Source organism: Coffea eugenioides, chromosome 3 (assembly GCF_003713205.1).
Source record: "Coffea eugenioides isolate CCC68of chromosome 3, Ceug_1.0, whole genome shotgun sequence".
Lineage (NCBI taxonomy): Eukaryota > Viridiplantae > Streptophyta > Magnoliopsida > Gentianales > Rubiaceae > Coffea > Coffea eugenioides.
Window position 1 is genome coordinate 960,787 of NC_040037.1, and position 26,589 is coordinate 987,375.

General features: G+C 38.8%; 5 protein-coding genes across 8 annotated transcripts; all 5 read left to right on the plus strand.

Moving 5' to 3' along the window:
- The first annotated feature begins 667 nt into the window (after window positions 1-667).
- Window positions 668-4,036, plus strand: LOC113765100. 2 transcript variants are annotated; one of them, XM_027309158.1, is made up of 6 exons: window positions 668-839; window positions 1,277-1,360; window positions 2,925-2,987; window positions 3,099-3,146; window positions 3,435-3,500; window positions 3,672-4,036. In XM_027309158.1, the coding sequence occupies exons 2-6, from the start codon at window positions 1,292-1,294 to the stop codon at window positions 3,741-3,743; spliced, it is 318 nt and encodes a 105-aa protein (XP_027164959.1). In that variant the 5' UTR covers window positions 668-839; window positions 1,277-1,291; the 3' UTR covers window positions 3,744-4,036. The 2 variants fall into 2 exon arrangements, with proteins under 2 accessions (XP_027164959.1, XP_027164960.1); XM_027309159.1 differs by lacking the exon at window positions 668-839 and adding an exon at window positions 1,022-1,130.
- A 1,534-nt stretch (window positions 4,037-5,570) lies between these two features.
- Window positions 5,571-8,775, plus strand: LOC113764627 (putative pentatricopeptide repeat-containing protein At3g16890, mitochondrial). 2 transcript variants are annotated; one of them, XM_027308589.1, is made up of 2 exons: window positions 5,571-7,900; window positions 8,303-8,775. In XM_027308589.1, the coding sequence occupies exon 1, from the start codon at window positions 5,629-5,631 to the stop codon at window positions 7,753-7,755; it is 2,127 nt and encodes a 708-aa protein (XP_027164390.1). In that variant the 5' UTR covers window positions 5,571-5,628; the 3' UTR covers window positions 7,756-7,900; window positions 8,303-8,775. The 2 variants fall into 2 exon arrangements, with proteins under 2 accessions (XP_027164390.1, XP_027164389.1); XM_027308588.1 differs by having other exon boundaries at window positions 8,306-8,775.
- Window positions 8,776-9,636: 861 nt separating this feature from the next.
- LOC113767075 lies at window positions 9,637-10,864 on the plus strand. Its single transcript, XM_027311244.1, has 4 exons — window positions 9,637-9,715; window positions 9,790-9,956; window positions 10,115-10,340; window positions 10,519-10,864. Exons 1-4 carry the CDS (start codon window positions 9,637-9,639, stop codon window positions 10,635-10,637), a joined length of 591 nt encoding a protein of 196 aa, XP_027167045.1. The 3' UTR covers window positions 10,638-10,864.
- Window positions 10,865-12,499: 1,635 nt separating this feature from the next.
- Window positions 12,500-14,552, plus strand: LOC113764907 (protein trichome birefringence-like 4). The gene is made up of 5 exons (XM_027308951.1): window positions 12,500-13,020; window positions 13,168-13,360; window positions 13,475-13,668; window positions 13,820-13,978; window positions 14,228-14,552. Exons 1-5 carry the CDS (start codon window positions 12,500-12,502, stop codon window positions 14,550-14,552), a joined length of 1,392 nt encoding a protein of 463 aa, XP_027164752.1.
- Window positions 14,553-15,441: 889 nt separating this feature from the next.
- Window positions 15,442-21,456, plus strand: LOC113765456 (AMSH-like ubiquitin thioesterase 3). 2 transcript variants are annotated; one of them, XM_027309643.1, is made up of 14 exons: window positions 15,442-15,702; window positions 15,960-16,024; window positions 16,129-16,204; window positions 16,302-16,499; window positions 16,991-17,082; window positions 17,554-17,659; window positions 17,737-17,783; window positions 17,989-18,310; window positions 18,508-18,597; window positions 18,684-18,746; window positions 19,261-19,335; window positions 19,790-19,852; window positions 20,504-20,556; window positions 21,041-21,456. In XM_027309643.1, the coding sequence occupies exons 1-14, from the start codon at window positions 15,583-15,585 to the stop codon at window positions 21,213-21,215; spliced, it is 1,545 nt and encodes a 514-aa protein (XP_027165444.1). In that variant the 5' UTR covers window positions 15,442-15,582; the 3' UTR covers window positions 21,216-21,456. The 2 variants fall into 2 exon arrangements, with proteins under 2 accessions (XP_027165444.1, XP_027165445.1); XM_027309644.1 differs by having other exon boundaries at window positions 16,994-17,082.
- The last annotated feature ends 5,133 nt before the right edge of the window (window positions 21,457-26,589 follow it).

Here is a 26,589-nt window from a genome sequence, read left to right on the forward strand (position 1 = left end):
GTATAATGGAACCAAATTCTTGCAAAAACAAAAGAAATGCAAAAAAATTTGAGAAGCTAACAAAAGAGCACGTGAATAATGCAAATGCAAATGCAGAGGAGGTGTCGGTGTTGAGGATGGTTAGGACGATATTATTCAGTGTGCCTTTTAATCAATGGTCCCAATTGACGTTGATATCTTAACAGCATTAACCAGCAGCGAAATGCAATCAATCTAAACTAGAGCCCCTTTTAGCTGCTTTCTCTTCTCCACCACTCCAGCCCTACTCTCTCTCTACCTCTCTTTTTAAGTCTATTTGCCCCCAGAATCCAACCTTATCATCCCATCTCTATTCATTCACCGACAAGAAAGCCAAAACAGGGAGTATTATTTTGTTGAACATTCCTTTAATACTGTAACAATTTCAGCACATAAATTTGTCACTGCATTGAAAAGCTTGCAAGAAAATCGCAGATGCTTCATAATCTAATAGGTTAAACAGAAAATAATACTAGTGTGTTTCAAGAACCCATTAATCTGCCCAAGAAAATTTTTTTTTAAAAAAAGACTGTATTTTTTTTAATATATATATATATATGGAAGCGACTACCAATGGAGCCTGTCTATATAAAATAAGCATAAAAATTAACCACACATATATAGCCAAAGATGCATAGACATACTACTATTTGATAGGAGTAACATTCTTATCTAACCGGGTTACTCAACCATCCCTTTCCCCTAACGTCTACCTTCCGCACTCTCTCTTTTCTCTCTTCTCTTTTTATCTTCTTCTTCTCTCTCTCTCTCTCTCATCCTTTGCTTGCTTCGTCTAGTTTCCTGTTTCCCTCAACCTCAAGGTACGCATTCCTCTTATTCTCTCCTTCTTTCTTCTGGACTATGGCGCCTGGATTCTTCTGTTTTTCCACTATTCATCTTAATATATAGTGCTATATACATATATATATATATGTATATACGGCTCAATGCTAAATCTATAACCTGTACATGCCACTATAAATATGCAATGCACATATAGCCATTAACAGAGTATATACAGCCGGTGTTTCCCTCCCTGCTGATTTTCTCCTCCCTCCTCCACCACTTTTGCTGATCAAAACCACACACACACGCAGTACACACACAAGTTTGTGAGTTCAGCTGGCATTTATTTTGTGTGTGTGTGTGTGTGTATGTTTCTCTTTTTAGTGATTATTTTTTGAATTTTTAATGATTGATGAGGAAATAGAAGTACCACTACTAAATGCTAATGAACAAGGAATGAGTGATGTAACAGGAACCGGATTAGCAGATGGCAGGCGTTGGCAGAAGCGAAGAGCAACATCAGCACCGTACTGCCTCTGCCACCGAAAATCATGAGGTATTCATCTCTAGCTAAAACTCCTTTTGTCCTTATCTTATCTATTTAACCTGAATTCGTCCTCATCCTCTTTCTCATTCTCCGTCAACCTATATACTTTTTTTTTTTTTTTTTTTGTAAATAAATTTTATAAAGAAAACAACAACAAAATAAAAAGGTGAATTCAGTAGATAGATCTACATTATGGGATGTTCAGAGTTCTGGTTCTCAACATAAATTTTTTTAATGAATTTGCTGCATTGGATACTCATCTGCGCCATTGCTAATTATTGCTATTTAAAACCATTAATATTTGCTTATATTGGCATTGGCACTTTTTTTTTTGTTTTTGAGCCTTTTCAAGTATTCTCGACCGGATTAGCTGCCGTTGTAGCATTTCTAAAAGTTACATGGAGCCAGGACAAAAACGTAATGCATTGAGGAAAAAGTGTGAATATAAGTTTGTGTTTTTATTACGCTTTTCTTTTATATATGTGTATATATATATATATGGACATAAGATTTCCTAGGATTTGTGGGGCAAATAATTCATGTGTCATGTATAGCTCGCTTGGTCCCTTTGAACGATATATCAGTCATGGCCTTGTGAGCTTTCATGTCCCCCACACAAAAAGCTATTTGTAACCACCAGCCGACCCATGAGCATAAATTAGAGACATCATCAACAAGCAAGATGATATTTCCACCACCAACTATCTGCACATATATATATTTTTTTGGGGTTAAATTTTGTTGCCTTTCGGGGTTTTGTATGGTCCAATCTTCTTCTTCTTCTTCTTCGTTTTTTAGTCTTTGTTTTAACAATTGTCTGAAGTGAAGTATACCAGAATCCAACTTTGAACAATAATAATAATTTGTATGTACCTCATCGTGCATCAACACTAATAATAATTGTAAACAGTCCAACTTTGAACGGGCGGCATAATAATGAAACATGCGTAAAAGAATGAAAAGTTGAATCTTTGAATTTGAATTTGAATTTAGGAAACAAATAATAATTTGAATTCTTCGAGTTAGGCATGAAATTTGAGTAAGGGTGAAGGAAACGCCAGCAACTGGAAATCATTAGTCAATCACTTTTTAAAATTGAGAGTTGTTGGCGGCATCCTCCTTTAAGGCTTTAACAAAAGACAAAGCGTTCGGCTTTGGACTACAGAACAAAAAAGGCTAAGTCATTGACCGGTTGGCATCTTTCCTGGGAATATTCTTCACCATCGGTTTATCAGAAATCAATTATGCTTTCGCTTGCTAATTACTACTACTGGCTATATTTGTACAGCTTGGATCATCTTTTCATCCTGAGCTGAATACTTCGGAAATACTTGATTTGTCAGATCAGTCTAATCCATTTTACTGTCTCCAGCGTCAAGTAGGAGGAGGAATAATTGAACTCTTGTTTCATTAATGTTTGAGTTTCAAGGTCATAGAAAGTAGTGTTTTCTTAATTGGAAGAAATTTCCGAGTTCCCTTTTTTCTCCAAGACAAGACTAGATATATGAGGATGCGGATAACATGAATTATTTTATTGTTCACATCTGCCGACTTCCTTTTCAATTCGGGGCAGGTGGCATCTCAAGACAAGAAATATGGGGGAATCGTGCCAAAGAAAAAGCCCTTAATATCCAAGGCAAGTCATTTAAATCTACTTTGGCTTTTTTTTTTTCTTTCTCTCTCTAATTAAGAAGAAATATATATTTTTTATTAAAAAGGAAAAACATACTGACTGTTGTGAATGCAGGATCCCGAGCGAGCCTTCTTTGATTCAGCAGACTGGGCTTTGTGCAAGGTAGTACGACAGATTTTGCTACATGAAAAAATAAATTTTATTTACTTTAATTTAGATTTGCAGGGAATTTTTAAAAAATGAAACAAAATTATTGTTTTAATGGAAGGACTTCCTCTCCCCTTTCTTCCAAGGAGCGACCGAGTCCAATATCTTAGTTTCAATATAGTCCTTTTTTTTTTGGCTTTTTTGAGCAAATACAGCTTAAGTTTAGGTGCAATTTGCATTGTTTTGTTATGAATTCTGATAACGATGACTGCCAAATATTAATCGACTACGAATGACAAACAGCAAGGTGCAGGCGCATGTCATGAGAAATCAACGGTTGCTGTGGAGACATTGCGGCCAAAGCTACAGGTAATTGACAAATTAATTGAGAGCCCATTTGCCATCTCATCTACAAAGTTAAAGTCATATTTTGTGTAAGAAAAATGACGTAGCAACAAGTAAATTGAATGTAAAAGTGTTAGCATATGAGAGAATTTTGGTGGTTCTTGATTTAATCAAGTTTTAATTGACAAATTGCAGAGAACGCCTCATCAGCAATTGCCTCCTAGGAGGCCAACTTGTACGTCTGGAAGTGGAAGGGATTCTTCATAAATCATAGCATAGCGGGTTAGGCTAAATCTGAAGTCCTTGGTCGATTACTACTACTATTTACTGCCACTGGTGGAGTAGATCTCCTCCATAGAGAGTGCTAAAGCAGTGAGAGTCACCCCCCCCCCCCCCCACAAAAAAATAGGGTAGTGAGAGTCATCTCATCTCATCTCATCTCATCTCATCTATATGTAGTTCACACTTTATAACTGCCACCATGCATCGATTGGCGTACGTGTAGTTTGTACTATTGGTGGTTCAATAAGTTTTTCTTTCGTAAATTTTTTTCCTTTCAAGTTTTGTGCAAGGTTGATGATGAATAGGCTTGTTTTTGGTTTTTAAGATCCAACTAGGCTCATCACAATAGTTGAAGATCCAGACTTGGGAACTCTCTTGCTCATGGAAAGCAAGGAATTAAAAAGCAACTCACAATACCATGAACCACCAGTCAGCTGTAATATATACATGAAATACTTGGAAAACTTGAAATAACTGAAACTGAAACGCCTGTAGAGCTTGATCAAACAGTAAAGGAAGCAAGAACCAAAAAACAATCAAGTTCAGCATGCATTTCTTTATATGCATTTGACCATAGCCAAAATTAATGTAATTGTCACAAGCATGTGTATGCATGTTACGGACAAAGCTTCCCACATAAGTGGAAGTGGAAACCTTTTTTTCTTTATCCCCTCCCTCTCCGGTCCCCATTCCCTTCTATCCCAACCCTGGCAACTAGGGGCGCTACTCGAGTCGAGTTGAGTTCAAGTATCACCATGCTCGAGTTTGAATTCGATCACTATCAATATTATTCGAGATTGACCTCGAGCTCGATCAAGTATATAAATTTGAGCTCGAATTTGACTTGACATAATGGAAATCAAACTCGAACTCGACTTGTTTGAGCTCGAGTAAATTGCAAGCCTTATCAAGTTCGGGCTTGAGTTTTCCTTTTCTTGTTTTTAATTTTTTACATTTTAGATTTATCCGATTACCATTTTGCCATCCATCACTTTTTTTTTACTGAACATTACTTCATGTAAATTTATTAAAATACGAACCTATAATAGTCATTTCATAATTAAAATATATAAAATATAAATAATACAAATACTCGATTAAGTTTGTTGAGTACTCGACTATTTACTTCTATGCTCAAACTCGACTCGACACACGTAATGAGCAACTTGAATTCGGTCAAACCAAATTCGGGCCAAGCTTTTGATTGAGCCGCTCGTAAGCTACTCACCAGCAGTCTGGCTCGATAGCACCCCTGCTGTCAACCAACTAGATTGAACGAGAGTTCAACTTTCTGACCAGTAGCTCCCACAACTAATGGTTAAGTGGAAACATAATTAGCACCAGCTTCACATCAAACATATGCAAACTATAATGAACGAATTAAAGGTTTGTAAAAATATCAAATATAATTATATTAAAATTGGAATTGTCCCATTTATTATATATACAAGTCTCCTTAACTTAATCAACAAAAAATCGTTTTGCTACTTAAGCAACCAATAATTCAACTTCTTGTTATTTCACATAGTATATAATGTTTTGGTTTCTTAATTCAAATTCTTTTCTTTCCATCTCCAACCTTTTACTTTTATACAATATTTTGGACTATTGCCAGTACATTTTAATAGATAATCTCTACATATGCTCTTTAGATACCCAAACGTGCTCTTTCCACAATTTTTGCACAAATTACTAGGAATATGTCCAGTGTCCTTAAATAAACTGGCTTCTCTTGAACGGGAAGATTAAAAAAAAAAAAAGAGTAGAAAAGATAAAAGTAGCATCTTACTCCTGTGAGGCGGTCTCCATTCCATCAAATGGAAAACGTAAAGGCAGCTTTCCTCTAGAGGTACTGATGGAATGAGAGACTATGAGAAGGTTTTGTTCATTGGCTTCCAGGGCTGCACCTTTTGAGAAGGAACAACATTGCCAGACGAAACTAAGAGTTCAAAAGTCCGCAAAGGTCAAGTCTTTAACAACTCCGTTTGCTCGAAACCCTGCCGCCCCTTCAACAGGTAAAAATTTCAAAGATCCTAACTTGAATCCAATTTCAATTACTTCTGCTGCGGTTCCTAAACAAAACCCGAGATTGCATTCGAAGCCCATTGATCACCAGTACTTTACTCACATTCTGTCGAGAAAAGATTGGTATATATTGCTGAGACAAGAGTTTAAGGCCCGGAGAGTGAATTTGAACTGCCAGTCAATCATTAGTATTTTGCAAAATCAAGAAAACCCTTTACTCCCTCTGCGATTTTATATCTGGGTTTTGAGTATTAACCCTTCATTCGGCAAGAATCAGTCGATTCGGGGTGTTTTGAGTAATACCCTTTATAGGAAAGGTCCAGTTTTGTTGTCAGCTGAACTGGTTCAGGATATTAGAAATTCTGGTTCTGGAATTACTGAGGATTTGCTTTGTGTTCTGATTGGCAGCTGGGGGAGGTTAGGGCTAGCGAAGTATTGCGCTGAAGTTTATGAGCAGATATCATATTTGGGTCTCAGTCCTAGCACTAGGTTATACAATGCAGTCATTGACGCTTTAGTGAAGGCTAATTCACTTGACCTGGCTTACCTGAAGTTTCAGCAAATGCAGGTGGATAAATGTTTTCCTGACAGGTTTACGTATAATATTCTCATTCATGGAGTTTGTAAGGTTGGCTTAGTTGATGAGGCACTTCGTTTGTTGAAGCAAATGGAGGGAATGGGATTTGCACCCAATGTGTTTACATATACAATCCTAATTGATGGGTTTTGTACTGCTAAACGTGTAGATGAGGCATTTGCCTTTCTAGAAAAAATGAAGGAAAAGAATGTGACCCCAAATACTGCTACTTATAGGTCCTTAGTTAATGGATTGTTTAGATGTTTATCCCCATCTGAAGCCTTTAAGTTATTGTCAAGATGGGTGGACAGAGAGCTTAATTTGCCTAAAGTTGCTTGTGATGCGATACTATGCTGCCTTTCTGATAGTTTTTTGCCAAGGGAGGCTGCTGCATTTCTTAGAAAATGTTGTCAAAGGGGTTATGCTGTCGATAGTTCAACATTTGATGTGACAATGACTTGTTTGATTAAGGGATTGGATCTTGAGGAGACTTGCCAGTTGTTAGATAAATTTACTGAACTGGGTACAAAGGTGGGGTTAAGAACGTATCTGCTTATTATTGAGGTATTGTTCAGCTCAGGACGAGAAGAAAAAGGTAATCAATACCTGAAGCAGATGCTCCATGATGGGCTTGTGAGGAATGTAAATTCATATAATATGCTGATTGACTGCTTCTGCAAGGCAAAAATGATTAGACTTGCTTCAGAAGCTTTTTCAAAGATGCATAACAGAGGTATTCGCCCTAATCTTGTTACTTTCAATACTCTCATTAATGCACACTACAAGGCTGGGAATATAGTAAAGGCACAAGAACTGCTTGTAATGTTCTTAGAGTATGGATTCAGACCTGATATCTACACTTTTAGTTCAGTGATTGATGGACTTTGTAGAGCACACCAAATTGAGGATGCTTTTGATTGTTTAACGGAAATGGTGGAGTGGGGAGTCACCCCAAATGCACACACATACAATATATTAATCCGCTGGTTATGTGTCACTGGAGATGTCTCTAAAGCTGTGAATCTGTTGAGACAAATGCAAATTGATGGGATAAGGCCTGACGTTTTCTCATTTAACGCTCTAATTCAACGTTTTTGCAGAAGTAATGAGATTGAGAAGGCACAAAGACTGCTTTTAAGCATGTTAGCATTGGATTTGAGTCCTGATAATTTTACATACACAGCTTTTATAAGGACCTTGTGTGAGTTAGGAAGATTTGATGAAGCAATAAGGTTGTTTCACTGTATGGAGGCTAATGGATGTGTCCCTGATGCATATACATGTAACTCATTTATTCAAATTTTGGTTAAGAAAGCTAAATTTCATGAAGCGCAAAACATCTATAATGACTACAGGGAGAGAGGTATGCCATTAAAGCCCATCAGTGTTTTCTAGTATGGTTTTAAACTGGTGTACTCCGCATTGTACTGATTCATGCGGTCTTCTGCTGTATGCAACATGCCTTGAGATGACATGAGGATAACATTCTGATCCAGGCTTCCAATAAATCAGGAATCATGTGGTTTAGTGCATTAATGGGGTGAGTTGTTTCTGTTACTGCCTTCGCTTTTCATTTTTTGAATTTCATCTTATTGTTGTTTAACAAAGTTATTTGCATTTATGAGCTCTTGGGTTATGGTTTTTGGGAGGCCTTTTCTAGCTTAAAACATCCAAAAGAGTGAACTCACAACCTTGTTGAATGATGTGGTGATAATTTTATCGTTAGTTTCAAGTTCATTTTGTACCTCGAGGTACTGTTTTGTGTGTGTGTGTGTGAGAGAGAGAGAGAGCATGCATTTTGTAAATATTGAGATAATCTAAGGAGAAACTACTTCGAAGTTGACAGCCATTGTGGTTTAGTGCGTTTCTTTTCATTTTATTTTATGCAGAAAAGGGATTGGACAGAACAAATAGCTGATGAATCCTTTTATTGGTCTGATAGCAGGGAAAAAGGAAGCTAGGAAACAAGAGTTGATTCCTCGAATGTGGCTTATTTCCTGCTTCATTTTTGAGAGCTTGTTCATATGATCTCCAAATCAAACAAGGACAGGCGATTTTGGCGAAGTACATAGCAAATGTCCATAGAAAGAAATGGCAGTTGCTTCCATCCTCTCCATGACTGTGCCAGGGAGTGTGGCAGGATTATCATTTGTAACACTTGAGCTGTACATCCTGGCATGATGCACAAATTGTCTTGAAGGCTTCAAGAAATATGTCGGAATACTCTTCTTCCAGTTAACTGTGGCTACTCCGGTTTTGCAACTAGCTCGCTGTACATGAACCCCCAAACAGGGCTATATTTTTACATTAGTAACCCACAGGACGAGGATCTCTTGCTGGGGTCCCCACGTTGTAACAATTTTTCTTTGGAATAATGCAAATTATTATACAATGGAATAAAGTGAAAATACACTGAAAATACAATGGAATCTGTGACTATTTGGTCACAGATTAACTGCTAATTTCACAAATTAAGAGTAATTATCGACCAAATAGTCACGGGTTGCTGACAAAAAATAATTTGATGGTTAAAATATGATCCAACCAATAGTTTAGTGGCAACTGAGTTTTTCTTATTTAATGGCAGCAAAAAGTGCATTTGTAGACTTTGTTCTGCTCTTTCGTATCGGAATGGGGAGATTTATGAATTTTACTTTACTTGAAGTGTACGTATGGGTAATACTTTCAAGGTTTGCTTTCTGATGGCTAAAATTCTCGGTTGTGGTTTAGCCGTTCAACTGCCTCTTCTTTAGTCATCTCTGGAGTCTGGCCTGCTTCATTCTTTATCCAAATCTGGAGAACAGATTACCTAGCACATTTACATTTTCCTTATTGTATTTGGTGCATTACGTTATAGCACATCAAAGTTATACCCTTCTATGTTAAGCTTGTTTGGTAGCACCTATAAAAGGTGAATATTTTAATAGCCTGCTACACAAATTTTAACCTTCTAGATCACTGCTTTCTGGTGCTAGCCAAATTCCTCTATAATTGTCAATTACGCAAGTCTTTACACCACCATTTTACATTTATACAAGCAAAAACCAGATTTCTTGCTCGTCTGTAAACGAGGGTTTTATTTTTTCCCCCATTTCCTTTTTTCATAAGCCATATATAATGCGGGTAGTTCTTGAACTTCTAACAAACAGTCGGTTGGTTTGAAATTTGCAAGTTGAAAATTTCCAATAAAGCTATATATTAAGGCCGCATGTGCATGCTTAGGCTATTATTAACATAAACGTGACTTTTCACTTGGAAAAAATACAAGTTTCTGCAATGGCTTTCTCATTTGCCTTGAGGCATTCGCGTTTAGCTCTGGCTGTGTTTTATATCCTTATTTCTCTTGGAAAATTTGGTTTGTATTTGAAACCGTTGTCATGTTTCTTTGGCTTTTTCACAGCTTCTTATGATTCATTGCAACCTTTGCAGGCAAATCACAAGGGACTCCTTCAGAAACAGCTGCTGCAGGAGTACTTGCAAATGAATATTTGCCCGGACAAGTAGGTGCAAATCAAGGTTACCCCCAAACAGGAAGCGTGGATAAGGATCCGGATCATATTGTCAATGAAGCCCTGCAATGTTTCGATGAAAAGCAAGTAAAGTTGCCCATCAACTCATGTAGTAAAATCAAGATTTACATTTTCCTGCAAGAGGCATTTAGATTATCATGTATCAGGACATCCTAGCCTTTGAGAATTGAGATCATGCAACTCTTTAGCAGACTAACATTATTGTCTGGTTGAACAAACTACAGATTTACAGCAGCTGCAGTGAAGCTTATAGATTGTCCTCGAGTGGAGACCTTAACGTGCCAGCAGAATACACAGACCAGTACTGCAGTGGACCTTGTGTCTCTGAGACACACCTTGTTCTTAACTGCATCGAAGGTGTACTCTTGCAGTTCAAGTTCTACAATCAGGCCACTATAAGTGATGTGAGAGAGACAATCAAATCCGGATGTAGCTATGGCCCTAAAAGAGGTAAATAGCTTGTCCGATTACGCGTTTTCTCGTTTGGTCTTCTTGCAGGATGAGAATGAAATCCTGGCTCTTAAACGAAAAACAAGACCCTTGATCATTGACAAATGAGAACCGAGCTACATAACTTATCTATTCGAGTATTTTCTTCTAATTCATGAGAAAGTTCTGTTTTCCACAGGTGACTTTAATGTAGCTGAGCGGATCCAGGAGGAACATAGCAATGGGCACAGGACTAATTTCAGTCTTTTTCTTTCTGGCCTTGTTTTGATCATAATGACACGTCGTTTAATGCTCTGATGCATGGCTTTTTTTTCTTTTCAAGGGCGAGCATATACAGTAGTGATTGTCTGGCGCGAATTGATCTGCATTTTTGGCCATCTTGCTGTGGTCGAATTATGCCCGTGAAAATTATTATGTTGTCGTCTATATAAGCAATCCAACCATTTCAAATGTTTCGTCTGTTTTTGTACCGATATTCCATGAGGAAAAATAAGGACTGTGAAATATGAATGTATATTGTGGGTCAAGCAAAGGTCAACTCGATTTCTATTGCACTGTTTGTCCAACAAAAGCCTTAGCATATGTAAATTTGAAGGAAATTTGGTTGTGTTTGGATTGCATTTTCCGTGATTTTTCATTGAAAAATTACTGTAACGATTTGATGTATGTGAGGGAAAAAGGTAATAGGGAAATGTGATCACGGAAAACGACGTAATTTTTCGACGAAAACCGGCAATCCGAACAAAGCCTCGTACACAACTTGAAGGAGTTACACTGAAGATACAGAACTAAAGCTCAGTGTTTGGTTGTTCTTATGTTTTCCTCTTGAATTTGTATATCGTTGGCTGAAATATTAGAGGAAAAGAAACTGACAATTTTAGTTGATAATGAATCTCAATCTGGTTGGTATTGGTAATACGTTTAATTCTTAACACGGAAGAAAGGTTGAACCGAAGATTCTATCTATTACTCTAATTGAGGTAATGCAATGATGGATAAGTGGGGAAAAAAACAAAAAACAAAAAGAACGAAAAGTTGGACCAAAGATTTTATCTATTACTCTAATTGAGATCATGCAATGATTTCAAGCCAAAGGGTCTGTTTGATAACATAAAAAAGTGCTGAATCTGAATTGTTTCAGACATTCAGATGTTTTAAGTGTTTGATAAATGAAAATCTATTTGCTGAACTTGTTAAGCAGTGCTGAACCTGTGTGTATTTTTTTCAGCACAAGAATCTTAACTGAATGCTTAATTCTGATAAGAATCAATAGAATTACTTCAACTACCTTATCTTATCTACCAAATTTACCCTTGTTTGTTAATTATGTTCAAAATTCTTATCTAATTAAACAACCTAATATTCTCTATCTAACGATTTTTTGTTTCTTTTTTCTCCCTTTTTAATGACTTTCACATCTTCTCTATACTCCTCATATAATATATTTCATCTTTTATATTAATTTGATTTAATAATAAATATTGTCATTTTCATACCTAACAAATTTAAACTAATTAAATCATAGATTCTATTTCTTTTTTGAATGAAAGGATATAAGGGCAAAATTGTCAAATTAAACTTATTAAGCATTCAACTATAAATATTTATCAAACAGTATAAATAGATTTAGCATTAAAATTCAAACATTCATATATTTTTTTCAATACTTAAAATTCAGCAAATTAATTGTTTCAGTATTCAGATTTCAGAATTCAGATTTCAGAATTCAGATTCAGTTTTATCAAACGGAACCAAAGAATATAAGGTAAATTGAAGAGGAGAGACAGTCTAATTCTTGCTTTTCATAAATGTTCTCATATCTTGTTTTTCCTGCGTTGGAGAAAAAAATTCGTTCTTTCTTTGCGGTAAAAAAAAAAAAAAAAAGATAATAAGAGAGAGAAACAGAGTAAGAGCAGATTAACTGATTGTTAAACCATCGGATTACCAATTTTATTTATGCGTAGTTGTTTTACCATTTCACCCAAGTAGAAGATGAGGTCAAAATCGTAAATTAAACAACAAAGAGCACGCATTTCCCTCCTCAACACAACTCTCTCCTGGACGCGATCGAGTATAACCGCCACTCCCACCCTCAGAAACAGAGCCAATGCCATCTCTGGTCTCTGCTTCGTCAAAATTTTTCGTTTCTCAACTCTGCAATGGATTCGTTCAAGAACTTGTTCTTCGATTTCTCAAGAAACTTCGGTCAATCACTGCCAAAATCCAGAACGAAAGGGCTTTTCACTCTGTTTTTAACTCTAGTTCTTGCCATCATCTTCTTCTCACCCCTATCCAACAAATCCCCTGCTGTAACTTCCAAAAATCTCGTTTCTCATCTTCACCCCGGCTCAAATTACATCTCTTCTTTATCCTCAATTGTTCCCAGTGAACCCCATTTCATTTCACAGCCTCCAAGAACTTGCACTGATGCTGTCACGTTTTCTGCTGTCAATAAGAGCAATGAAACTTCAAGAATGCATGAAAGCGTGGCAACTCATGAAAACATCATCAGTTCTTGTGATATCTTTGATGGGAACTGGATTCTGGATGATTCTGAGCCGCTCTATAGGCCAGGATCTTGTCCTTTCATTGATGATGCCTTCAATTGTTTCAAGAATGGCAGGCCAGATTCAGATTATCTTAGGCTCAGGTGGAAACCCCATGGCTGTGAAATTCCAAGGTTCTATTTTTTGTGCGTTTTCCCCCGTTTGTTTCTTTAGGATTGAGTTCAAAATGTTCGCGTTTTCATATAGGTTTCGTTTGATTTTGTGAGATTTTGGTTTCATATTTCTTTTCTGATTTATGTTTGTTTGGGGTGCATGTTCAGGTTTGATGGATTGAAAATGCTGAAAATGTTGAGTGGAAAGAGACTGGTGTTTGTAGGGGACTCGCTGAACAGAAACATGTGGGAATCATTGGTCTGTGCTCTAAGAGGATCATTGGGCAATACCAGCAATGTGTATGAAGTTTCGGGTCGCCGCGAATTCAGGACAGAAGGATTTTATTCCTTCAAGTTCCAGGTTAAATCTCTCTCAATGGAAATAAGATTTTTGAAATTAGATTCAACAGAAATCTTTCCCAATGGTGTTAATTGTTGACTGATATGTTGAAGTACTATTCTTCGGTTGATGTAGGATTTTAATTTGTCAGTGGACTTCATTAAATCCCCATTCCTAGTTCAAGAATGGAAACTCACTACTAAGGCTGGAATGCGGAGAGAAACATTGAGATTGGACATGATTCAGGCTTCCTCGACCAAGTATCATGACGCTGATATCATTATCTTCAATACAGGCCACTGGTGGACTCACCACAAGACATCTAAAGGGTAAATAAAGCTTTAATCTTTTGGTCTACTTGACAAGAGTGAAGTTCCAACCTTGAGATACATTTTTGACACACATATCATGGTTTTGCCACATTTACATAAGTTCTTCAAAGAAAGCATTTTCCTGATCAAGTCTATGTTGTTAGTTCAGGAATAACTATTTCCAGGAAGGCAACCGCGTCTACAACACATTAGGAGTAACAGATGCATTTACTAAGGCCCTGAAGACATGGGCTCGTTGGGTCGATTCCAATATTAACAGCAGTCAAACAACGGTCTTTTTCCGCGGATACTCTGCTTCCCACTTCAAGTAATACTACTATCCACCAAGCTATTTTCTGTGTGTGCAAAACTGTAATGTGTTTCTAGCATGAACTCTGAAGTTCAGAGTCCGAACCAAGTCTTTGGTTGGCCCGATAAATCGAGAATGGTTTTCTAGAATTTGATTCGGGACTTGGCTTTTTCAATTAATCGTAGTATTCAACTAGATTCTCTGTGTTGGCGTGCAAATTTTCGTAGCCTGATTTAGCATTGTTGTTCAATGGTTCAAATTGCGCAGAGGTGGTCAATGGAATTCAGGAGGAAGCTGTGAAGGCGAGACGGTACCAATAACAAATGACACCTATCTTTCTCCACATCCATGGATGATGACCATCCTCGAATCGGTGATATCAGAGATGAAGACCCCAGTATTCCTCCTGAACATTACAAAAATGACAGACTACAGAAAGGATGGCCATCCTTCTATATTCAGCCAGCCAGAAACAATTAGGAGGCCTGGGATGATACAAGACTGCAGCCACTGGTGCCTTCCTGGGATTCCAGATTCCTGGAATGAGCTTCTATATGTTTCTTTGCTCGCATCCCGCAATAAATTTTCGTAGTTTTCAGTAAAAAATAAATAAATTCTGTTGTTGTTGTTGTTGTCGATTACATCCGTTGGTACTTTCTGCTGTCTACCAATTTGTAGATTCTGTTGTTGTTGTCCATTACATCCAGCTGGAATAGGTCCTGTAAAAATGTTTTTGCACTTGATATCAGTTCAGGTATTGAATTCCACTAGTCCGTTTATCAATTCCATTGTCACTTTCTTATTTCGGGCAAACCTATTTACATCTGCATGAATGTAAATCACAGAGAAAGGAATGTGGGTTTTGTCCCCTTTTAACTGTTTTCTGATGTTCCTCGAAATAGCTGTTATCTGTTAGGCTTTATTAGTCATTCATTCATCAGCTTCCCCTCGATTTATAATCAAACAGCAGTTTAGGCTTTTTTTTTAAATTAAAAGCGTAAATAATATAAATGGAAAAAAGAAAGAAGAAAAACTTATTTATTGTGAATTGTGAAAGAGGTCTACATTTTGTATAAAACAAAAATTAGTGAGACAATTAATTTTTCTACATTTTTTCCTTTTATGAAAAAATAGTAAACCCTCTTAATGAGTTTGAAATTGTTATTTTTGGCTTAATTATTATAGCATCTCAATTAATTTTTTTTTTAAAAAAATGCAAATATCAAGTTATCCAATTATGTATAGGACCTTTGACTTGATCAGTTGACAACTCAATCGTGCAGTATTAGTTCATTTTTCCGACCACCACCCTTTGAAAAAAAAAAAAAGAGAGTCCATATTACTCTGCAATTCGCTCCTGCCCCAATTAGAAGGTCCAGTTCGGAATTCGGATCCTTCAAAATAAGCGGTATGACACTCTGTCGACATTAAAAGCTTTACTGTCGTCCTCTTCTATAAAAAGTAAAAACGACCCAGTTTTTGGTCAAACCTTTGTGTTCACTTCTCAACGGGCTCCACGTTCGGGAAAACTCGCCTAACATTTCCAACTGGGGAACGACGTCGCATTGCAGTAAGAGCAGAACATTTTCCCTTCCCCGGTGGTTCCCCATCGTCGTTGGAAAATGAGGCGGCCGGCGAACAAATCGACGATTAATATCAGCGCCATGGCGCGCAAAGTTGGCGTCGATAATCGAATTCCTCTCCGTAATTACTACCGAATTGCCGATAATCTCCTCAAACAGGTCATCCATTTCTCCTTGCCAATAAATATTTTTTTGCCCCCAATTTACGTGAAAATGATTTCCCCAAATCATTTATGTTATGATTGTATCATGTTATTTAAGGATTTGTAGTTGATTAGTTACTGTTTACGGTCATTTCAATTCTTAATCAGGGTTTATGAGTTTGTATGGGCGATTTTGATTAACTTAAAGTGATCACTTGCTTTGTACAAATTGTCTGTTTATGATTTATGAAAATATTGGGTCTTTTATGGCAGGCTAACATTTATCGGGAGGAGAAGAATATTATCGACTTGTATATAATACTTCTTAGATATTCCAGGTATAGACAAAGAATAATGCTGCCACAACAAAATATTTTCTAATACACTAATGCATTTTTTTTAAATTATTACTTCAACGAACTTTTTGTTGATTGTTTGGCAGTTTGGTTTCTGAGACTATACCGTTCCATCGCGATTACCAGGCTTTGTATCCTAAAGAAAGAACGTCTTTTAGAAAGGTTTGTTTGATGTTATTGCATTACTGTAGATACTGCATACTGGTGAGCCTTTGTGTGTAAAGGTGTGGCATATTGTTTGATGCTGGTTCTGTTGTAGAAATTATCAAGTGTGCTAGATGAGCTGGAGGCCTTAAAACCGGAAGCACAACGGCGGTTGCATGATAGAGGAAGAGTTGAGGTGAAAGATGAACCTTCTTTACTTGATGGAGAGAAAAGGGCTCCATCTGCATCAGCATCCTTTCAAGAATGGCCAACTGCAAACAATAGAGCATCATTAAGCTACGACAATCAAAGGGTACTGCTTCTGATTCTGTTCACTATTTTTCAGTAGGATGGTTGTGTATATGTTTTAAGTGCTATTTTTCCGAAACCATCTCAAGTTTTTGTTTCTGGCTGGACTTTGACATCTCTTGTGTAGCACCTATCTGAGACCACATTTCAGTGGTTCGATGATATTCTCTAGGATTCACCAGCAGGCTATTTCCTTGTACTAGTGGCTGCACGTTCTTCTTCCATTTCATTCTTGGACTATGGTTTTTTTTTCCTTTTTTCTTTTTTTCTTTTCAAGTAAATGGCTTCTTCTTCTTCTTCTGGTTTCCCCTCTACTTTTTATAGTCAGTTGGAAATGCATACTTCTTCTCATACATATGTTTGTATATTTTTCTCGTATGTTAAGATTTCTTTTGGACAAATGTCTTTCATTTCATTGATTCTTTTCCTTGTTGGATTTTGTCCTTGTATTTCTGCCATATGGACCTTCTTTATTTATGTTTTTCCCAACTACAGCAGGCTTGCACAGCTCAGTCTTCTTGGAAAAGGAATGATAACTACAGTCTAGTTCCATCAACGAGTCCAATTGATAAGCATTTCCAGAAGCTGTGAGTATTCATGATTTAAGGTTTTTAATTGAATCTGTTAAAGGTGGGCATTTTTGGCTCATGCCTCTTATAATTCAGCTGAATATTAGTTATGTTCTTCCTCTTGTTAGTCTTGATATGTGTTGCTTTCTAGATGAACTATTGTCATTGGCTACAGGTAATATTATTGTCCCTGGTCTGTATTTTGATGTGCAGCTTATCTGAACTTTAGAATATATGCAAAATATTTCTTGAGGACAATAGTCGAATAAAGTAGCCCTGAGAGATTTATTGATCCCTACCTTTGTCTTGGATGTCTCACACATTGAAGTTTGTGTCTTCTCATTTGACGTTTTCTGTTTTACTTCAAGTTTGCTTTTCAGCATAATAACAGCAATAGCCAAATTAAAGATGTTTGTACATGTTGATATTGAAGAATCACGGTCCATTTACATATATCTAACAATGGGTGATTCTCTGATAAATGTACAGAAATCTCAGTTTACCTCTTCCAAAGCAAGAAACATTGTCTAGACACTCCTTTTTAGGACCAAATGGTCTTCATGGTCAGTGGCTAGGATCTACCACTGAGATAAAGGTAAACTTCATCATGTAGTACTTTATTTGCGAAAACTTTTGGGCATGAATAAAGTAGTTGGTTTTTGTTGTATGCAGGTCAACTATCCAATTAACACAGATTTAGCTTCAAATGAAGACTCAAGGTCAGGAACCTATATATTCCTGATTGTTCCGTGTTGGCCCTGCAAGTCTGCTGTATTTCTGTGAATAAAAATTATTAATCATATGATTGTGCCTTAGGGTTTTTCTTTTTCTTTCCTGCTTAATCAATCATGACATTGTTCTGTGTGATGTCTTTCTTCTGTCAGAACTTGTAACATTTCAAAATGTTTCTGTGTATTGTTCTAGCCTGAATCAGGGTGGAAAATATGAGATTGTCACATCAAGGGATGGTGATCTGGAAGTGGAAAAGTCTGCTATGGCATCTGTTCTCTCTCTGGATGATGGAAGATGGTCATCTCTTGACAAGGATTCCGCTCGTCCATTTGATGACGAAGTGAGAGATATTTTTCCATTGGTTAGACAACCATCTCCACCTCCTGTCCTTGCTCAGGTGCAACCCGAGTATCTTCCAATATCTCCTTCAAAGGTTGCAGATCCAAGACCCGGACCTGCAAAATTCTTTTCAGATGGGACAGCCAGTTCTAACTCATATCAACATCTGCATATTGTGAGTTGTTTTCTCTTAATTTTCTATTAACAAACTCCCCTCCCCCACCTCCCCCCAACCCCCAGTCAAAACCTCCCTACAGATTACTGGGGTAGTTATGTTACTATAAAGCATTGTTTGATCTTTAATTAGTTACTGAGTTGCTTACATTTAGTTCACTAAGAACGGGATGCTTGTTTTGTTGCATTATGTTGCAGCCGGTGAAGATGATGGATGATTTCTTGAGATTGGCTAAAAAAAATACAGCAAGAAATTTGGAAACATGTGGAGTTCTTGCAGGGACTTTGGTAGTTGTCTCTTCCTTTCTCGTCAACTATTATGTCTCAATGAGCCAAAAGTAAATGTTGTATTCTCCATGGGTATCTAATTGCAGAAAAACAGGGTGTTCCACATAACAACACTTATCATCCCAAAGCAGGAATCAACTTCGGATTCAGTAAGAGATGTCTCCATTTTCTGTAAAAAAAAACCATTTAAGGCTGTTTATAGCACTGTTTTGTCTCTACTATCCCTTTGCCCACTCTCCTGGTAAAGAAAAGATATAGAGGAAGAGGAACATGCAAGAAAATTTTGTAAAAGAAAATGTACAAAAAAGTTGCTGTGTCAGTCCTTTTTGTTTCAACTTGAATTGTGACTGTCATATGTTGCTGCTGACATCTTTACAAGCTAGATAGGGAACCTGACAAACTTATAATGTTGAATCTTCTCTCGATATCTCAATGCATCTTAGGTTCAAAGTGTAACAACAGCAATATGAAAGAGCGGGCATATGCATGGGTCTGTGTATGCATATTTTATTTTATGCTAATGTTTTAGATGGGTCACATGTCAAGGACTTCTGTTTCCCATGATCAGAAACTATGATTATCAGTTCTCCTTCTCTAGTATTAGCACTTTTTGTCACTTATTACTGATGATCGATCTTATTGAATAAATTTCTCTCATTTCAGTGTCAGACATTGAATGAAGAAGAAATCTTTGACGTTCAAGACAAGTGTTCTCTCTTCCCTCTTGGGTGGATTCATGTAAGTCTGGAAATAGCTCTAATGGGCATTATTTGTTAGCTGATCTATCGTGCTGTGCTCATTAACTAGGATCGGAAGTTCTTGACAACTGTGAAGAATTTTGGATCCCATCATCGTTGATTTTGCTTATCTTCTGCGTCACACTTTGGTCCTCAGTTGAAATGGGCCTGTTGTGATTTGAGGATGTTGTTTAATGTTATTTTTATTGGTAGTAGTATGATAATTCTACTTAAATATATTACCATGTTTTTGGATTCAGTGAGATGAGTTTAATGAATAGAAAGATTTAGAACTGGATCTTTTGAACATTTTTTTCAATCCTTAAATCCATGTTAAAGAGTGTAAGCAGATTATTTGGAGCGACTAAGATTGGAAGTAAAAGGCAATGGTCCTTGTATGAATTTTGTTTACAATCTTACTTTCACCCATTGAACCATTCTTACTTGATTTTCAGACACATCCATCTCAAACCTGCTTCATGTCATCGGTTGACCTTCACACACATTACTCATATCAGGTAATAACAGAAATAGTATTTTGTTATTTATACTTTCTCCACATTGTTTTATTGAAATTTATTGGCTTTTTTGTTGGCAATGTCGAACAAATAGAAGTACATGTACTTTCTACTTTGATTTGATTTTTGTAATCATTTATTTCGTCTCATTAGCTTTATAGACATGCTGGGTGGGTACTGCATTATTTTTAACGTTTCTGGAAAATGTTTGCACGTATACATACTTATTATTCTACTTTTCATTGTCATGGGTAATTTTCCCATTTTTCCGACTCATATTTTCATCCCACCAAACATGGTGTGTTCTTCCTCCGACCACAATTTCTTGACATGTTTTGTTGGAATCTGGTTTTTTTGTCCTGTAGCCAGTGATGTTTTCACCATTAGTATAGGTTGGTGTAATTGGAGAGGTGGATAACTTGTTAGATTGTGGAGTTTGTAGCGGAGGTTAATTAGTTTGAAGAGAGTAAAAAAGAAATCACTTTTAAAGGATATATTTCCAAAGGTTGGCAGTTAACTAAATCGTAAACAATTATATTCCAGCTATTTGACATTATTACGAACAACTTTTGATTGTTGTAGTTCTGGTGTAATTCTTGCAGTAGATGCTCTTGTATTTCCTTTGCTGAGTCACATTTTGTCATATAACAGGTGATGCTACCAGAAGCCATTGCAATTGTTATGGCTCCGACAGACACATCCAGGTATAGCTATATACACCTTTAATTCCTTCCATAAATGTATTCATAGACTGATTGAAGTTTTTGAAACTACCAATCTCTATTTTTCACGTAAAAAGTGACCGGTATACCACTCATCTGGTGGAAACAAAAGGTGGCTCTGAGGGCATTTTTTGGTCATTGTCCATATCAATTATGTGTCAACTGTCATAAAAGTAAGCAGCCAACATGTACCATTATAAATTGAGGATGGGGGATGGCAAGCGTAGTCTTTTGACAATGACCTAACCTCACGGGTTAATGTAATCAGCGAAAATTGATTTTCTTAGGGCCTTACCAGACTGTAATTTGTACTTGCACCATGAAAGTTGATATTCCATTGGCTGGCTAATGTGGGTTACTTTTCAATTTTAACCCCTTCATTTCAGTATTTGTATGTCTGCTAGTATTTCTGTATAGACATGTTTCTTGTAAGCCTAATTTCGTCTCATTCAAATACTTGTTGCAGTCCTCATGGCATTTTTCATTTGTCCGATCCGGGCGGTGTGGCTGTTATACGCAACTGTCAGCAACGTGGTTTTCATCCACATGAGGCTGCTGAAGATGGAAGCCCCATATATGAGCACTGTTCGCACGTGTATATGAATTCTAATTTGAAGTTTGATGTGGTAGATCTTCGGTGAGCTGATGTTATACGGCTAATTTTGTATTGATAGAAATAGTTTCGGACATGAAGCGAGTCTTATTAAAATTAAGATGCCTTTGTGAATAGCATTTGACAGGAAAAGAGAGTCATTCGTTTTCTGTACCATCGAATGATCAGCTAGAAGTAATCATTCAGTTTGAGGATGTGTTGCGATGTTCCAAAAGAAATTTGTTTCCAAACCCATGCCTGTTAAATTCATGTACCTTTTATCTTGTGCATTTGACGAGATAATTTTTTTCATAGCACTCAAAAAGTGTATTTGCTTCGTCGGATAGGTTTCTGGTTTGTGTTCCGATACTGTAGTTAAATTTTCTCTCTCTTGTGTGGATTTGTAGTAGAAATAGGAGGCCATATGCCGCGGAAAGGGACAGACAACTTTGTTTTGAAAATTCTTCCTTGATTGCGTACAACACTTCTTATGAGCATCTCACTCTGATCTGATGGTACCGTAGTTACTAGGTAGAAATGCTATCTGATTGCTAAATACTGACAGCTTCGGAAGTGTGGCCGACTTGAAACAGTTTTAGATGAAGGCAGAGAAAATTAAAAAAAGTCTGCACAAGGGGTTGGTCGTAAGCTGGTAATGTAACTACATTTATATTAACTTTAGAAAATTAATGGTTTTGAAAGTTATTTTAAAATTACAGATGATTTTTTAAACATATAATATAATCCAAGTAGGAATTAATGTGGGTGAAATTCAAGTGATTCAAGACCCATTAATTCTCTCCAATTAGCAATGCCAAGTGCGAAAGAAAAAACATTTGATTGAAATAATAACTTTCATATATATATATATATAGATTCCAATGGTTCCCAAGGAAACATAGCCTTATTTTAAGTTTAAGATAAGAGATTGGAAATGATACGTGTAATCTCAAACATTAGTACTATTTGAGTAACTCAAACTTGGGTCTTAACCCATTGGGTAAATTATATAGGGAGTTTTTAAAGTACTCTAATGGTTAGCTTTTGGCTTTTAATTTATTTCAAATCTCAAATCGGCTCCTCAATAATAAAAAAAAAACATAAAATTATAATCTTTCAACCCATTAGACCCATAAGGTTTAACAGTGGAGATGAATGAAAGGATAGCAATGTAAGGCTTTTTATAATTGAAGATCCAATTTGAGATTTGAAATAGATAAAGGGTCAAAAGTTCACAGTTGAAATAGTTCAGGGATTTCTTTAGCAGTTTACCCTAACTCATTTAACTTGATTATGACTTGTCGAACTTGACATTTTGCGGAATACAACTCAACATTACATGTGAAGCAATAGGCTGGCGTAGATGATGTAAACCTATTTAAAGAACGAGCTTCCAAGTTTTCCAAGTTTCAATTAATTTGGGTGAAACTAAGGTTGTGTTTGGATTGCATTTTCCGTTATTTTTTATGAAAAAATTATTGTAGCGATTTGATAAATGTGAGGAAAAAAGGTGATAGGGAAATGTAATAACGGAAAACGACAATATTTTTCGACGAAAACAAGCAATTCAAGCATGACCTAAAATTCTGACAATCCACGGGGGAGCCGTAGCGAAAGCGATTCTGACACGACCAAGATGACTGGGAACCTACTGAAGTCGTAACAAAAGCGAGTCTTCGTATGGCAATTGTCATCGCTCATGGACCTGAACTTGAGTGATCTATCCATGACCACGATGATGATTTGGGTGTAAACTTAGAATTAATCAATTCATGGATCTAAATTAATTATCACAACAACAACGGGCGTACAAGCATACACCAAATGAGGTAAGAATTGCACAAATGTGAGCCCCTAATCCGGGGCTTACGTGTCTCAAATGTCTCCGCCACATCTTTGACACATGGCATCCGCCAGTTAAAAAAAAATCATTGGTAGAGACTAGAGGGTCCTTCATTGCCTCGTAACTCAGAATCAAAGGAACACGTCGCTTTGACTCTATCGAAGCCAATTCAAATTTTTCCGGCCCTCTGCCATGCAGGTCATCAAGATCATTTGCTCATGCTGCTTCCCGACATTATTGTTAAAGGTTCCATAGCTTTTTAATTAGATTTGACATAAAACATGCAGGAGGACCTCAATTATTGTCCTGTAACTTAGTAGTACTCTGTTACTAGTACAACATACAATAATAATAAAATAAAATAAAATAAAAATGCAAGAAAGTTGCCTCGTCATTTAGCCCCCCCACCAAGCCAAATAAAATGAAACTCACCTGGTACATTACACATGGTTGTACTACCAAGGCCAGTGTAGTGGGGCAAATTTCCCAGTAGCCACGTGTCAGTTCGGACATGATGACCTGTCAGCTCGGCCAACCAATCTACGGATACTGTGATATGGCAGCTCGGGCAGAGCAGCTCGAAGTAGAGGGAGGTCAGTTCGGCCGTAGCCGCCGCCTCTCCATGAAGTGGGCCTGATGGGCCGCCGTCTCCGAACTTGTAGGAGCCGCCGCACGAAACCCTAAGAAGACTCCGAACCCTAAGGGGACGCTGACTCCAATAAGGAAACTGCCACCCATTCTGCTCTATATATAATCAGCGTAAGGACTATACAAGGTACGCCAACACAAGTATTCTAGACTATTGCTCCGAGTATAAGCTCACTGACTTGATCGTCGGAGATATTCCGGGGACATCAGTCCCGCACTTGATCTTCCCTTGTAGGTACGCTAGCTCGGCCCCCTCTCTCAGGTCGATTGCGCCTGCTCAGCTCGGCTCGCTACAGCCCAACTCGGATCTGGTTTTTGGCAGTCGCATCAATTGGCGCCGTCTGTGGGAACCAAGTATTCTCTTTTGCGAAAACATGCCGAAAACTAGATCTCAGAGGAATGTGGACGGATCTAAGGGGAACGAACAGAGTAATCCACCGCACCCCCGTCAAGATCCAATCTTGGAGAATGAAAGGCTTGAGCTCTCACGGATCCCGCCTGAACAACTGGTTCAGACGGTGGCGAAAAACCTACCTACCTTTGAGGCAATCATGAATTACCTCAAGGGGCAGATGGGAGGTCATCATGATCCGGGGCTCAAGTCCCAAGGAGAGGAAGAGGTAGGGCTGTCAGAATCCCGAACAGGGAGCCCTAACCCCCGGCCCAAGCGAGTGTGCCGGGAGCTCACGCGTGAACAGGTCGACGTCGTGGAGCCTTCTCACAAACACTCCCGACCAGAGCACCCGGAGCTCTTCCGAATGTATTCAAGGGGAGAGCTCTCCCAGCGGAGAGAGTCGCACCAGGTGCGGGACGAGCTGGACCTGCTGTTGGATTCTGAGGCGGACAGGTACATCGCCTCTCCCTTTGTCCTTGACATTGAGAACTACCCGCTGCCTGCGAAGTTCAAAATACCGACCATGAAATCCTACGACGCGACTACGGATCCGGAAGATCATCTGTTCACATTCTTGACACAAATGCGCCTACAAACGGCCGCCGATGCAGTTAGATGTAAGACCTTTCCAATGTTCCTGGAGGGAAAGGCACGCCAGTGGTTCCAGGGACTACCCCCCAGGTCAGTTCGGTCCTTCAGCCAGCTCGCGCGATTGTTCTCAGCTCAGTTCATTTCGTCGCGAGCCTTTTCCAAGAGTACTGCTCACCTGATGACAGTTCAGCAAAGGTCCGAGGAATCGCTGCGCGAGTACATGGTCCGATTCAACAACGAGTCCCTCCAGGTCCGGGATCGGGACGATAAGGTCGTCATGGCCGCCTTCATCAACGGACTGCGCAAGCAGAAACTATACACCGAATTCGTAGAGAGACCTCCCAGGTCAGTTCGGGAGATGCTGAATCGAGCTTACGAGAAAGCTAATGCAGAGGAAGCCAATCGCTTGAAAAGCGCACAAGAGAGGTCGGAGAGGCTCGCGTTGAGCTAGCTGAGGCCAAATAGGCCAAAGAAGCTTCTGCGCGAGCTGAGGCCGAGCTGAGGCCCAACAGGCCAGAGAGGCTCCTGCGCGAGCCGAGGTCGTATGGGCCGCAAGGGTCGCCGAGGCCGAGCTGACCTGAGACGCAGCTGAGGCCGAGTTGGTTAGAGACGCAGCTGAGGCCAAGCAGGTCGGAGAAGCTGCCGAGACCGAACAGGTCGGAGAAGCTGCCGAGGTCGTACAGGCCACAAGACTTGTCGAGGCCGGGCTGACCTGAGACGCAGCTGAGGTCGAGCTGGTCAGAGACGCAGCTGAGGCCAAGCAGGTCGGAGAAGCTGCCGAGACCGAACAGGTCGGAGAAGCTGCCGAGGTCGTACAGGTCGCACGAGTTGTCGAGGCCGAGCTGGCCAGAGACGCAGCTGAAGCCGTGCAGGCCGGGGAAGTTACCGAGGTCATACTGGCCGTAAGAGCCGACGAGGTCGAGCTGGCCAGAGACACAGCTGAGGCCGAGCAGGTCGGAGAAGCTGTCGAGGCCAAACAGGTCGTACAGGTCGAAGAAGCCAGGTAGGTTGCTGGACAGGCCATCCCAACCTAGACATCGTATATTGATAGAGCATCAAGCAAGGGTGTGGAGTCAGACCCCTCCTAATCAGCCCTACGGAGGAAGAATTGGCTTGCGCCTTGAGGTTCGACTTCAGAGCTTCCAATGACGAGTCCGAGTATGAAGCTCTTTCATTAAAACTCTCACTCTGTCCATACATGACCTAAGTTGTTTGGTCGCGCATGGTCCTATCTTTTCGTGCAAATATATGAACTATTTGGAAGTCAGTTCACGCGCTAACCCAGGGTCTGCTCGCGCAAGTGTATTTAAATAGCATGATAAGAAAGACATGAATGAAAAATTTTGCTAAGTATAGAAGAAACAAAGATCTATTCATTCGACAAGAGTCTACTTACAAAGGAGGAGTTCATACAAAAAACGAACTGGTCCTACTCAGTTCGGTCTTACGAGTTATTCGAGCAAGGGCCGCAATCGTGGAATCATGGGTCTCATACCGAACTGACTCTTCGCCAAGGAACTTGGTCCAGACTCATGCGACTTTTCGATGACTCTAGACTCAAAGGGGGGCTAGTGTAGTGGGGCAAATTTCCCAGTAGCCACGTGTCAGTTCGGACATGATGACCTGTCAGCTCGGCCAACCAATCTACGGATACTGTGATATGGCAGCTCGGGCAGAGCAGCTCGAAGTAGAGGGAGGTCAGTTCGGCCGTAGCCGCCGCCTCTCCATGAAGTGGGCCTGATGGGCCGCCGTCTCCGAACTTGTAGGAGCCGCCGCACGAAACCCTAAGAAGACTCCGAACCCTAAGGGGACGCTGACTCCAATAAGGAAACTGCCACCCATTCTGCTCTATATATAATCAGCGTAAGGACTATACAAGGTACGCCAACACAAGTATTCTAGACTATTGCTCCGAGTATAAGCTCACTGACTTGATCGTCGGAGATA

Excerpts from the sequence above, each read along its gene's own strand:
- LOC113765100 (XM_027309158.1), top strand. The coding sequence starts at position 1,292 with ATGGCAGGCGTTGGCAGAAGCGAAGAGCAACATCAGCACCGTACTGCC. Across the intron at positions 1,361-2,924 it reads CTGCCACCGAAAATCATGAG|GTGGCATCTCAAGACAAGAA; the intron begins GTATTCATCTCT and ends AATTCGGGGCAG. Across the intron at positions 3,501-3,671 it reads CATTGCGGCCAAAGCTACAG|AGAACGCCTCATCAGCAATT; the intron begins GTAATTGACAAA and ends GACAAATTGCAG.
- LOC113764627 (XM_027308589.1), top strand. The coding sequence starts at position 5,629 with ATGAGAAGGTTTTGTTCATTGGCTTCCAGGGCTGCACCTTTTGAGAAG.
- LOC113767075 (XM_027311244.1), top strand. The coding sequence starts at position 9,637 with ATGGCTTTCTCATTTGCCTTGAGGCATTCGCGTTTAGCTCTGGCTGTG. Across the intron at positions 9,957-10,114 it reads AATGTTTCGATGAAAAGCAA|ATTTACAGCAGCTGCAGTGA; the intron begins GTAAAGTTGCCC and ends AACAAACTACAG. Across the intron at positions 10,341-10,518 it reads TAGCTATGGCCCTAAAAGAG|GTGACTTTAATGTAGCTGAG; the intron begins GTAAATAGCTTG and ends TGTTTTCCACAG.
- LOC113764907 (XM_027308951.1), top strand. The coding sequence starts at position 12,500 with ATGGATTCGTTCAAGAACTTGTTCTTCGATTTCTCAAGAAACTTCGGT. Across the intron at positions 13,021-13,167 it reads CATGGCTGTGAAATTCCAAG|GTTTGATGGATTGAAAATGC; the intron begins GTTCTATTTTTT and ends GTGCATGTTCAG. Across the intron at positions 13,669-13,819 it reads CACCACAAGACATCTAAAGG|GAATAACTATTTCCAGGAAG; the intron begins GTAAATAAAGCT and ends TTGTTAGTTCAG.
- LOC113765456 (XM_027309643.1), top strand. The coding sequence starts at position 15,583 with ATGAGGCGGCCGGCGAACAAATCGACGATTAATATCAGCGCCATGGCG. Across the intron at positions 17,083-17,553 it reads GATAAGCATTTCCAGAAGCT|AAATCTCAGTTTACCTCTTC; the intron begins GTGAGTATTCAT and ends ATAAATGTACAG. Across the intron at positions 17,784-17,988 it reads GCTTCAAATGAAGACTCAAG|CCTGAATCAGGGTGGAAAAT; the intron begins GTCAGGAACCTA and ends GTATTGTTCTAG.